The 14,051-nt window shown below is 42.4% G+C and overlaps 1 protein-coding gene across 4 annotated transcripts in view; it reads right to left on the reverse strand.

Annotated features, from left to right (window-relative positions):
• Positions 1 to 14,051, reverse strand: part of LOC111144791 (sortilin related VPS10 domain containing receptor 1) — a 494,131-nt gene that overhangs the window by 94,918 nt on the left and 385,162 nt on the right. For all 4 annotated transcript variants that reach the window (XM_022499251.1, XM_022499255.1, XM_022499253.1 and 1 more), the window contains exons 9-10: positions 11,860 to 12,039; positions 3,450 to 3,596 (exon numbers count right to left, since the gene is read on the reverse strand). In XM_022499251.1, the coding sequence (XP_022354959.1) occupies positions 3,450 to 3,596; positions 11,860 to 12,039 (327 nt within the window). The remainder of the gene's footprint in view (positions 1 to 3,449; positions 3,597 to 11,859; positions 12,040 to 14,051) is intronic.

Consider the following 14,051-nt stretch of genomic DNA (forward strand, 5'->3'; position numbering starts at 1 on the left):
AGGTTTTTAACGGTCCGGGTCTCCTGTAGCTCAAAGATTTTCTTTCCTATTTTGTGCCTTTGGCAGATTTTTATAAGTGATTTTGGTCCCTGCCCCGCCCCCCTTTGCCATTTCCTTTTCTCAGCCTGTCTTCTAAAACTCGATTCAAACTACATCAAACAGGGTTAATGAGAGAGGCAGGCCAAAAGACTCCTGGGTGCCCCACATCCAGAGCCCATTAATTCATCTTCACTGGATCTTAATGAGCCTACTGATATTGCTAACTGTAGGGTCAACCTGAGCCTCTGGGCTTCAGAGAGGGATATTATGACAGATCCCTCCATGTGGCTGTTGGTGCCAAGGGAAAGCTTCCACTCAAGTCCAGACGTGAAACTCCAACACCACCTGCCAATGAAGCATCGACTTCAGACGAACCATGCCCATCACAACAACATGTGCTGAACATCCGCCACGGGGTTGATCTGTGAGCAGATGCTCTGGAGTGGCAAGGACAGCCATGGTTCCTATACTTTCGCCGCTCCTGGTTCGGCAGGGGGAGGCAGAAAAGATAGCCCGACCAGCACACGTGCTGATTTCAGAACATGAGAAGGGTCATAGGTAAGCAAGAGTTGGGCCAAGTTCCAGCTTAGGGAGAGCTGAAGAAAGCCTCTGAGATTCAGGTAATCGGGCAAGAAGCTGAAAGCCAAGGGAAAGCCAGGCTACGGAAATGGCATTTTAGGAGAAATAATGGTGAACACAGGGGCCTAAGACATAAAGGAGTGCAGTGAGCTAAAGGTATGGAAAGAGGTGGTGTCTTCTCCCAGCTTATGTAAGCAAGTGGGGAGAGAGAAGCCAGACAGCAGGAAGGAGGAGCAGACAGAAGCCGGGCCCTATGGGACCTCACAGGCCATGGTCAAGTACTAGAATCTTATTCTACCTGAGTTAGAAAGTCATTAGAAACTTCAAGTAAAGGAGGGACAACATCTGAATTTTTAAAGCTCAAGTTGATCTTATTTACATGAAATGTGAGAAAAGATAAATCTAATCTATCGTAAAGAAAAGCAGATTTGTGATTGTCTAGGGCCAGGGGAGTGGAAACTGACTGCAAAAGGGCACAAAAGAATTTCTGAAGGTGATGAAATGTTCTATCTTGACTGAGGTACTGGTGACATAGGTGTATCTACACTTGTCAAGATTCATCAAATTATATTCTTAAAATGGGTACTTTTTATGTATGTTTTACCTCAGTAAAATTGGATTACAAAAGAAAAGATCTCATTGGCTGCCGTGTGGAGAAGAGATTGCCAGGTAGAGATGGGAGGACCAGTTGGGAGCCCATCACTGTAGAGCAGGAGAGAAATGATGGTGGCTTGGATTAGGACAGTCCCAGTGGAGACGGGTAAGCAAGCTGACACCGTGTTTATCTCTTGGAGGCATGGCATTAAGACTTCCTCAGTGCCTGGGTGGCTCAGCTGGTTAAGTGTCTGCCTTCAGTCCACATCACGATCTCAGGGTCCTGGGTCCTAAGGTGGAATCTGTGCTCAGCAGGGAGTCAACTTCTCCATCTCCCTTTTTCTCTCTTCCTGCTCATGCTCTCTCTATCTCAAATAAATAAATAAGACCTTTAAAAAAAAAAAAAAAAGGCTTCCTGAAACTGGGCTGGAGGCAGAGCAGGAAGCACTGCACTAAGTGCTTTGTGTCAGAGGCATCTGTCATGACCCATTTGCAATGCCAGAGTGACGACAGGCAAGCCTCTTTAGGTGCTACGGTTAATTCTCTCTCATGGGCATTGAATCTCCAAAGTGCATGGTGGGATGTAGGACCACACTGAGGCACTGGGCATCCCAAGCTTCTCTGGCTAAATACCATGATACCCCAACTTGGAAGCATGAAACTAGGAAGGTAGCTCTGTTTGTTTTTTTAATGCTACAAAACAGTGCCTTATACAGAGTAGGCATTCAATAACTGTTACATTTCCTTACTTTGTCACTGGCTTTGTGCACTTAAAATAACAACTGGCTTTTCTCCCCCTGTAAGTTGCCAGTAAGAAGGGTGGAAGCCGAGTGGGAGGCTGAATTTTAGACTGCTTCCCTGATGCACACTGACAACTGTGATATCCTTTGCAACTAATAAGGTCAAGTCATGGCATCTTCTTGAGTAGGAGGGTGACCTGCCTACAGCAGTGTGAGATGAACCCGCAAAGGGACTGTTCAGACTTTATGGGACACAGCAAGTTGAGTGTGGATAACATCAGAGTCAGAATTGTATGAAGACTGTGAACACTGATGTGTGTGTGTGTGTGTGTGTGTGTGTGTGTATACACAACCAAACCCTTCATACTAAAACGAAGAAGTCTCCCCTCTAGGTTTACATACTGATCTCTCCTTTATTACAAACTGTTTCACAGAAATTAGCACTTAAGTATGCTTTTTTGGTAATTAATCTCCCCCCCACTTCTGCATTCATTATTTACTCATGTGTCCAGTACAGGGCGCCACCAGAGCTACTATGAGGAGTGAGATGTGACCCTACAATCTCTTATTTATCATTCTAGTCTCTTCCAAGGTGACTGTAAACTCCTTGAAGTCAAGACTCAGCCTCGATCCCCGTCTTGGACACCTTCATGTAATCAAATATATACATATATATATCAACCATGCTGATCTGTCTACTCAGTGTCCAAATGTAGACAACTAAAAGAAATTCATACTTCAGAGGAGGGATTAATAAACCTTTTTTTTTAAGAGCCAGATAATAAATGCTGTAGGCTTTATACACCATACGGTCCCTGCCGTGAGTACTCCATTCTGCCATACAGAGCAAAGGCAAGTCAGTCTGTAACTAAACAAGACTGAGTTCTAGTAAAGGTTTATGTAGAAAAACAAGTGGTGGGCCATATTGGCCCAACAGGCCATATAGTTTACCAACCCCAGCTTTCTGGAATGAGACTCAGATGAACTGAACATATTACAAAGGGTACCAATGAGGGTTTAAATTAGTGGTTCTTACCCTAGTTTGAGGCATAAACTCCCCTCAAAATATGACTAAACACCTTTGCTGGAAAACATATCTACAAAAATCTTTAGTTCATCAATTCTACAGCTGAATTTATGCATCACTGGCTATATAACAAGCCATTCACGGGAAAGTAAGGGTGTCTATCCCCACCATACATGGAAACTATCACATTCTCCCTAAAACTGTAATTTGAGGTCCTCCACAGACCTTTAGTCATAACTCAGAATCCTTGATGTCAGCAAGGAACCCACTCATGCCCTCTTACGTCATGGGCCCACACAAAAATCAGCACAGGGGCTCTTTTCCACACACCCTGCCTTCATGCCCAGCCCTGTCCCTTTTTGTTCACTGATTGAACAACGAGCCCTGAAACCATTATACAACGAGCTTGTATAACATCCCCTTCCAGCCCTCCACTGTGCGGAACATTCTTCTCCAATGTGAAAACTTACCAGTAAGCAGTGCACAGGGTCCCCCCTTAGATCCGTGTCCGGTGCCTGTAGCAAACGCCAGTCTCGGCCTTTGTTGTACGTGATGAAAGTCTTCACTTGGTTGTCAATCTTCTTGTTAGCCAAGAACATTCCCTTTATCCCTGCTACCTGGGAAAAATTGACATGGCTGAAAAATACATCAATTTGAGATAGGATATATTTATTTACTTTAAAAAAAGAAGTGACGGTCAAATTCAGCTGGAAGCACTTGGAGAAAAGAGAGGATGAGGATGAAGGAAAGGGGAGTAATGCTTAAGTATAATGATTCCCTGAACTGTGGCACAGAAGAGCAATACATCTTTGCCCCTAATGGTATGGCGGTGGTAGTCTTAAGTTTGATGGAAGCTTCTTATTTCCTCTAAGGTAGGTTGGTGGTAGCTCGCAGTCGCCTAGAGTTACAATCTGGTGCTTTCAGTTCTGCTGCTTGGTATATGATATATAAATATGGCGACTTTAATTTGATGTTAGGCATAGTACCCATCGTCTTAAAGACTGGCTCTCATTTAATCTTTGTAGTAATCCTTTTGGCTAAGTACAACTTATTCTTTTTCACACATGAGGAAACCCAGTCTCATCCAGGTAAAGTGATTTGTCCACGGTCATGCTGCCTAAGGTCACACAGAGAGTAAGCGGCAGACCTGGAATTTTAACTCAGAACTGATGGCTTCACAGACCATAATCTTAACAGCTCTCCAAGTCACTGAGCTATGTACAGTCTGGGGCAATTGACAAAGTTCAGTTTAAAGCTCAGGATCCAATTGCTATTGTTTCCCCCCTTTTTTTGTTCTGTAAAAAGATGGCTCTATTAAGCCACTGAAATATACTGAACAATAGAGAACAGCTTTTGATAAAATAAAAATAAAAATATAAACACACACACACACACACACACATACACACACACACACACACACAGCTTTTAAACCTAAAGCAGCAGTGGTTTCCCTAAGTTGTGAAGTCATCCCCTCCTCCATTGCTGTAATGCCTGTTCCCACCGTAAATGGTCCTTCTTAATTACTTGGCTCCAACAATATGATTGCCTTCTCTCTTATATACTTGAGGAAAAATACTCAAATTGCTAAGTTGGTAAAGCCACGTGATCACGAATCCTGAGTTGTACATCATATTTTTCAAGCACCTTCAAGTGTATTAAATGCATTCATACCCATTTTACCCTATTTGGAATTATGACAACCCAGGAAGACTGAGGGCCAGGGACAGCAGGGTCTGAATGCATGCAACAGCGCAGGTCATCCCATGTAATGCTCACGGGAACCGTGAGATAGAATTACCAGCAGCCACATTTTGAAGATAAGGAAAACAAAAACTTGGACTGAGTGGCTTTGTGGAGCTCAGAAGGGAGTAAGTGGACAAGCTAACAAGCATATTTGAACCCACTTATCTCAGGCGCTTTACAGGAGAATATGAAAATCTTTAAGCAGAAGAGGGAAAAAATAGCATGAATCCATGCCATTCACCCAGGACTCTGTGCAACGCTTTATACACCGAACTGCTTCTACTCACTTCAAACCTGCCTCACAGCTACGGCCCAGATCCTATGGATGAAGAAACCGATGGGTAGCCAAAACTTAATTGCTGATGATAACAGAGAGCTGGAGTTCACACTCAAATCCGTCTGACTTACAATGTGCTTTTACAAACTCGGCTCTGAATTTCTCAACACCAAGAGGCTGGGTTTCGAGCAACAGAATATGTACATGTTACCTCTGCTTCTGACACAGTCAAACCTCATTCGTTTGTACCTGCCAGCGTGGCATATGGGATAATTTAGAGTTGGGCCAACTTCGTATTCCTTTGGAACCACAAGTTTGTTAAGCAAATAAATACTACTTAGGAAAACAAGCCTCATTTTGGGCAATTGACAGCAAGCAGACAGTTTCCTATGCATTGTTGATCCTCGACAAATGTGGAAGGCACAAATTCCAGGAGCACGGCACCTCCCGACGCTGGTATGTTAATTACCGATAGTCGTTAGTTGCTCACTATCCCAGCTCCATAAGGACGGCCCACCAGGGAACCCCATATTGGTTTTGCATATGTTCCAGAGGCTGTTACATATTTAAATATGACTCAACTCCCAGTTCTTTAAAAATGAAATTTCATGAATCGGAATTTTCACAAGTCATGCTCGTTTTCTCTCCGCAGCGTCCTCCTCCATGAGAAACAATCTGCCTTAACCACTCGACACTTGAGGTTACAGTAAGTAGAGAGAGAATGAAATGATTACCTGTTCCTGTAGTTTCATTGCCCATTTCCCTTCCTGCCCTCGCCCTCTTTTGGCAAGAGTGTCAGAGCAGGGTCCTACGCGTTTAGGAACGGGTTCATTTGATTTGCAGAAGCAGTGACTTTATTGGCCCCCGATTGCTTGGCATTATCAAATACCACTTGAGTGGAGAGCTCTGCTTTGTAATTCATCTTTGGCAGCCTGGCCTTCCGGTTTATCTTGAGGAATAAAAACTTGCCAAAGCAGAGGTAATCCGTGACAACAGGGGATGGAGCTGGAGTGGGTCTGCTTATTCTCTTCTTGTGGCCAAGGCACTTAATCTGTGAAAATCCCATTTGTCGTGTCTTTTTATTTTTCTTGCCTTTTTGGTCTGCCCTGCTGAGATGGTCACCCCGGCGTTTTGGTATCTCGTACCATCCACTGCTCATTTTGCTCTATGCCCGAGAAGTCCATCTTTCTGGGTGTCTTGGTGCCCCTCTAGGCATAAGGCACTTTCCTCAGGGGGTTCTTTTGTGAGGTTTCATCTTCTATTTCTTGGAACCTCTAGCCTCTTACTTTGGATATCACTTTGGAAATTAAGGAAGCAGTGTCAGTGCCCAAAATATGGATTGTGTGTGTACTTGTGTGTGTATGTATGTGCATATGTGTGTATAAGGTCTGGGGTTCCATTCAGGATGGGGAGGAGAGGTTTATGTTGCCAGACAACCTCAGTGTTCATAGCATGTGTTTATTTGTGTGGCATGGGTGGGGCTGAGGGATGGCACAGGATGGGGAAAAGTACTATTCTTGGATGAAGATATGCCTTCCCGCGAACACAGTTTCTGAGCAGGATATTCCTGTGGGAATGACACATCACACATCACGGATTCTGTCTTCCTTTGGGGAAAGACCTGTTACCTTACTTACCTTTCTGAATTCTGCTTGAAAATGCTGAGTGAGTTGAGAAGCTACTTATGTTTCTTTGCGGCTCATAGGGGGAGTGTGATACCGGAAGTCTCAAAGGTAATTAGTTATTATTTCTTATTTTCTGATCTCCTAGGAGCCAAGATGCCATTTTGATTAGACTTTAAATAAGAAGTGCTACAGCTCAAACCTCAGGCCACCACAAAGCCCATCTGCACACTTACTGTGCCCCTGGGTGCTAGCTTCAGGGTGCTGCCCTCCTTCTCTTATCTCACTCCCCTGGTTCATACAGGCTATCTCCCACTCCCTTGGATAACACACTGATATGTCTCTACCTGCCCACTTCCTTGGTTTTTTGGATGGCACCTTTAGATGGTTCTCTTCTAGCCCAATCTTTCATTCACAGGCTCCACACAGAGGCTAAGCTGGGAAGACCCGTGAACAAGAGTTACTGCTGATTTCTGACTCTACTGCCCATTGGGAGATGACCCCTCCCGCCCTCTTGGTCTCAGACGTCAACTACAAATCCAAGGTGTCAAAATGTGAAGAGAATAAAAATTATGAATCAACAAGCGTGGCAAGAAAGAGAATGTATCTGTGACCATAATTGCTTTGCGCTTTGGACATAGGCTATTTTTCTGCTCTAAAGAGAGGGTTGCAGCCAGGAGAAACACATATTCAGAGGGAGAAAGGCCAGGGGTGACTTTGCAATCAAGGAGCCCGCTCCCCACCTAAAGGCCCAAGTTTCTTTTCTTCCCTACTGACTTGACCAGGCAGCACTCCTCTCCTAAGGAGAGAGTAGCCTTAAGTATAATTAGCACATTCTGTGTCCTGTAAGAAATAAGCCCGGGAAGGGAGAGCAGTTTTCTTCTCTACCTCCCACGCTGGATTGTAAGAGGCACCTTTCCCCAAGAAATCAAGGTCTAAGTGCTTCAGCACAACTGCTGAGCTTTCTCTTTCAAAGAGGCGGCACTCTTCCGTGCAGAAGACGCAGTGTGTGCCAACGAACAAGCACGGCTCGTCAGTATGTTTTCCTCATGCTGCCCACTGTGCTCAGTCATGCACACATTCTGTGCATCCCAAATTTGCCAGCCAGGTGGCTTCACTCCCAACACGACCCTTTCCACTTGGCTGGGTGAACTATCATTGTCCATTAAGCCAAAGCGCTCTTCATCATCGTTAATTAATATTCCCTTCCCAGAGGAGGGAGGATATTTTCCAAAGCTGTCAGACCCCCCTCTCATCATCCACACCAGACGAAAACACTAGGAATCACACGTCTCAGACACATTTATCCTGTCTCCTTTGCTCTGGCTGCCATCAGGCATGCTGTCTTCTGTTTCCCATCCCACGTGATGCCACTGGGGCATTTGTGCTATTCAGGGGTGACAGAATTTTAGGACACTTGTTTCTAGGCGTCTCTTATGGAAACACAGCCACTGGACAAAACTGGGAGGCACAACGACAGCACTGACTGAATTTAGCTATAACTGAGGACTCAGGATCTGGGTCAGAAGGTGGTGAATAGGTCCAGAGCTATGATTTGTGGATTCTGCTTCTGTTGGCTTTTTCCCAAGACTGTTTTCTTTTTCTTGTCTGCTTTCCTCTACTTCTAGGTAAAGTCTAATACTATTTACCTACCCTTCAATGACTTTCAGTCTAAGGGTTATGGCTGGGCCACAATCAAATACAAGTGCAAATCCTTCCAGAGACACAAATAGTTTGTTAAGAGTTCTGCATACTCTAGGACTCACATCCTAATTCTCCCACTTAGCTAGCTTTGTAATCTTGCAAAAATGATAGCATTTTCTGCATCCATTTACCTATGTTTAAAGTGGAAGTAATGATAGTTGCAGCATCATAAACTTAATATATGGAATGAATGAAATAATTATGGAAGGTTCTTTACACAGTGCTTGGCATATACTGGCACCTGAAATATTATTGTTGTTATTATGACCTTTCATTGACAAAAATCACTATTCAGCATTTTTGCTCTGTGTCCAACTTTCCCCCATGACTCTCCTGAGTGTGGTTCATGGTGGTCAACTGACACTGAAGGAAATTCTGGTATTTCAATGATTAAACCATGCAAGATGGTCACCCAACACTCTGTCCCCAATATTTCCCTATGTCATCACATGCATACATGTACCTCCAGGGCAGAGAGAGCCACATTTATTATAAGGTTCCAATGTATGTATGTGAACAAAATTATTGAATTTAATGAGAAATGTGCTTCCTTTTGCATTTCCCACACAGACTCATCAACAGTACATATCCTTGATACACAGACTCATACTGTTACACATTACCAGTTTGCCTCTGCTAAAATACCTTAAAGAACACACAAGAATGGCAGGTCGTTGACATGGAGAAACATACAAGCAAAAAACTCACACCATCCTTCTCAGTCACCCCCAAATGTGAGCAGCCGTGCACTCCATATGTTCTATCTTTGTCACCCCTACTTTATATGTCGCTCATCTCTGCTCCTTATTAATTCAGTTATGGATTTTCTTACTTTTCATTTATCTCTAAGCACTCATCGTTCATCGCAATTCTACTGGGAAGCTCATGCTGGATGGCTTTCGGCTTCCTGCTAGCCAGAACAATCAGATTTAAGGAACATTTGTGCCAGGTTCCATGTCAGCCAATATTCTTTCTATCTAGGTAATCAGCAGATACGGCACCACCGTTCTGATCATATCAATTTCAATTCAAGTTGCTGCGAACTGTCAGGCTAATAAAACCAAAGACTCTTCCTCCCAGGCCCCAGGATGCAGAACACCTTTACATAATGCAGTCACACCACTGCTCACAGTGATGATAATAAGAGCCAGCAGTTTCCCTATGGACAGGCAACCATGAGAGAGACACAAAAGGGAAACATAAGGATTAACCAAGAAATGATCTGCCATGTCCAGAAGTCACCCTATTTCCTCTTCTCATTGCATACCTGTTAGCAATATCTGAATTCAGAAAACACTTCATGAAAACGGGTGTAAATAACTGAACATTGCAAACTCGTTCCTGTCCAAATCTGTCATCTTTTCTGTCATCAAGGGACCAATTAGAATGGTCTCTGTTTTGGCAGAAAACACAATTCATCCCGGAAAAAAAAAAAAAAAAAGTCTTCCACAATGCTTGAAAAGAGGGAGAAGTTAAACAGAAAGGGAAAAATGCAACCCGAAAATGAGAAAATGTTTTTGGGAGAACAAGGACAAAGTCAAGGCCAGGGAAGCAATCTGGGTGACGGATCTGAGACAGCTGCTTTGACTTCTTATCAGACTCTTGAAGCTAGATATTTCCATGGTAAGTGCTGGAATCAGCCATGAAAATGCATGACATTTCAACAAAACACACTTACAATTTAAATGTTTGCATGACATTTACAAATAAGGAAAGAAATGTGGCAATTTATACTTGTTTATAGGAAGATGACTGGATAGTGTTAAGCAACATCCTATGGCCGTGCTAAGAGCAATATGGGAAGAAACAAGGATCCAAAAGTGTTGGATATTTAAACAACGTGGGCAGATTTTAAGACTGTAAGAATAGAACATAGTATGAGGGCTTAATCTCATTGGAATATAATATTAGTTATGTTATCTATAATTTGTTGAGCATTGATAGATTTTTTGCACTGTTCATTGTATATACAGTAAGAAGATTAACTTAGTAATCCCCAGAAATTCTATCAAGTAGGTACCATGTATACAGCTCCGTATTTTAAATAAAAAAACTTAGGCTTGGAAGTTCTTGGCTTTTCCTCTAGAATTCATACATGTGGTGTAGCTAGGATTTAAATCCAGGCAGCCTGGCTCCAAAACTTATACTTTAAATCACAATTTTATCCAACATGAATTTGAAACTAAATCACCAGAATATGTAAATGTTTTCCAGAATACATGTTCCGTTCGAGGCTGAGATATATGATACTACTATATTTATCTGGAACATAAGCAGGAAAAGAGTGGAAAAACTTTGTGAATGTGTAAATAAGTCTGCAGTGCATTTTTCTAAATATATACACACTATGTCTCATGCTAGTTTGGGCTCTGAATGGGGTATATAAATTCATTAATATGGCTTTATACATACAGAGAAGTTTAGATACTAGAAGAAAATCCTGAAGAGCTCTTAAAGGAGAAAGGGGGTAGACAGCATTAAAAGGAATTACAATGATAGGTTTTAATTTGTTAAATGAAATTGGTTCCTTTCTTTGATATACTGGATATCATTCCCTTGCTTCTCATTATACAAACAAATCTCTTGACTCTATGAACTTGTACTCAATCAAAAGACAGCATCATTAGGACTATATATATTTGAATCAGTTTCAGATTTTCTTTCTTTTTTTTTTTTTTGTTTCAGATAGGATACAGGTAAATGAGTACTTCCCAAATTCTGAATACATTTTGCAACAGCTCATTATAACCCATTATAAATCCTCATGGTGCAAAAGTAGACTGACAAGTGGCTAAAATCCATCTCCAAATAGCAGCATGCTTTCTACCTAGCCATGCTTTCAACAGCATTCAAGTGTTGTTATTTGCTATGAAAGCTAAATGATCGAACATATAGGAATTTTCTTTTGTGCCCCAATCATTTTGAGAAACAAAGGGCCAAAGTTGTTTTAGGGAAATGAGGCAAACTCTATTTTTTTTGTCTCTGCCTCCCCCCTTCCCATTTAGGAGAGAAAGACTTATCTATCACTTCGTCTCACTCACTGGTCCTTGAGGAGATGACAAATAGTGGAAGTTATCTTCAGAAAGATATTCAGGTCCAATGGGAGTATCTTCTAGTTCAACACAAAGATATCCCCCTCGTTAGTTCTTCAGAGGGAAAAGGAGGATGCCCACTGCCCCTCTGCTCAAACTCTGACACCTTGTTTGCCTTCAATATTATTTTCAAATTTTATATTAGGATCATTCTTGTTCAAACCTTTCAACTGTCTGACTGCTTCCCCAGACACTCTCTCCAGGGCCCCTGAGACTTCATGGACTGTGGACTTCACCAAGAAAGGATTCCTAGAGAAGTGTTGGATGGAATGCAAATTAACCAGTAAAAATGTTCTACAAATCCTCCCCTCTCCCAAACGAAATGAGACCATGTAAGGAACTAGGAATTAAAATGATGGAGGCAACAGCCAACCGTGGGCCCTCACCCACCGGCCCAGGCACTGCAGTGGCTCAGGACGACACATGCCTTGTGACATACCTCATAGAGGTCGATCATGATGTTGCCCTCTGGACCCCTGCTGCTCTGAACGTTCTCCAAGGCCAGTGTAAAATAGACCCCACGGGTGTCTGAGATATAGAGGTTGTAGGTGTCATTTTGGTTCCATTCTTGAACCGCTGCAAACACTTGATTCTCATCCGTGCTGATGACATGCATGTCCTAAAGAAAGACACAGAGAAGTAAGAAGGATGAAGACGCTTCTACGTGAACATGGCATGTGTCCAAAGAGAGTGGAATCCCATGAAGGATACCAGAATAGGCTCTTAGGCACTGTCATGGAAGATAAAAATTTTCCCTTTGTATATTTGCGAAGTAATCATTAATTAGGCAAATGTTAACCATTTCCTTTGTCGTCTGTGGGGTTAGGCAGGAAGGTCATGAGAAAATAGGGCAGAGAGATGCTTGGTAGCTTGCTTATAATTTAATTACCTCATTAGATAATTGAAGAAGACTTTCTCAAATACGCATATCTTTGGAGAATCAATCATCCTGATATACTTGCCAGGCACAAACATGGTATATGTTCAGAAGACGTATGTGGGCCAAATATGAGGGAAAGTTCGAGAGACAGAGAGAAAATAGACAAGCCCTGCTTCCCTCAGCATGGTCCATGGGCTGCCAGTGCTGGCATCACCTGCAAGCTTGTCAGATACACAGAATCTCAGGCCTCACTTATTGAATCAAAAATCTGTATTTAAATAAAATCTGAGTGGTTCATATGCACATTAAAGTTTGACAAACACTCCCTAAGGCTCAGCAACTCCCAGAAGCCGCTGCGGAAAACAGTCACCTGAGAACCCCAAAGCACTCATCTTCACGTCAATGACTGTTCAAGGACTCAGCAGTTTATCTAAACCCTTAACTCTGAGAAATTCAGCAGGAAACCTGAAGTGAGAGAGGAAAGAAGTAGCCTGCTTTCAGACTCTGGTAGTCCTGGATGGAAAAACAAAGGCAAAGGTAATGTGGAGGCAGGGAGCAGATGTCCCTGGGGTGGGAATTCCAAATCTTTTCTTCCCCATTCAGAACTCCAGGGAAGTGGAGATGTTCAGGGGAGGCTGGCACAGACCAGGGCGTGCTGTCTTCTGTGCATAAGCTCTTGGCAGCTGTCTATGGCCCTGAGTAAAGGCCGTAGCTTTCAAAAGTGGTGTAACTTTCAAAAAACAAAAATCAAAACAAAACAAAAAAACAGAATTACAAATAGGCAAAAAGCCTGAAGAACAGTATGGAAAGATTCTTGGCCTTGTGTTGCTTAGTACTCAGATCTTCCCAGATGGATCTTCCTCCATCCTTGAAAAACTTCCAGAGAACTTTCAGTCTTCTCTGGTAAGAATTTCAGTGCTAGAAAGTTCTACCTAACTCCTAATCTAAATTTTCTCCTTGGAATATATGCCCATGTTCTTTCAACTGAATAATTAGCAATTCAGCTTGGACCCTCTCTAAACATATAGGAATGAGTCTCTCCTTCCTTTACCATGATCACAGTGAACTCTGATGATCCCAGAAGGAAGAAGACTTTACCCACAGAGTTTCATCTTTCTCACCCCTACTTGGGTCTCACATGTCATATTCTAGAGTTTGGTAATGTTTTTATATAAAAAATACAGAGCGGGAGGCCAAAAATGAATCCCATTAATTCAATGTAGATCAATTCAATGTGGATCAATAATGCAAACTTAAGTTTGGTATGCAAGTTGGCCATTGCTTATACCAGCCAAATGTCTATTTCCATTTCTTCTGATAACTGGAGTTGATGTTCTTTGAAAAACATCCTTATCACTCTCAGACAAATTTCCTCCCTGTACTTAGCCTTTGTTACTTTCTTTTACCCTTAGCACCAGAAAAGACCTTGTTGGCCTACCATTCAGAATATTCAATGTCCCCAACCACAGTGGTTAGATCAGTGATGGGTAGGCAACACAAAGTCAATAAGACACAATTCTAGAATGACACTGGGATTATCAGAAATTAAAAAAAAAAAAAAAAAAATTCTAGACCTATTGGGGGAATACTTTGGAGGGAAGAGAGGGGATGAACCCAGTCGTGAAGAAAATAGGCTCAAAAGGAAGAGAGAGAGGCCACATTGTGTGAAAGTCTTTGAGTCTTTGACTGTGGATAACTAAGAAGCCTTCCCTATCTGTAAACCTTTCAGTTAGAGAGGATCTACTCTAGCA

This window comes from Enhydra lutris, unplaced genomic scaffold (assembly GCF_002288905.1).
Source record: "Enhydra lutris kenyoni isolate GAN:26980312 unplaced genomic scaffold, ASM228890v2 scaffoldscaffold12, whole genome shotgun sequence".
NCBI classification, from domain to species: Eukaryota; Metazoa; Chordata; class Mammalia; order Carnivora; family Mustelidae; genus Enhydra; species Enhydra lutris.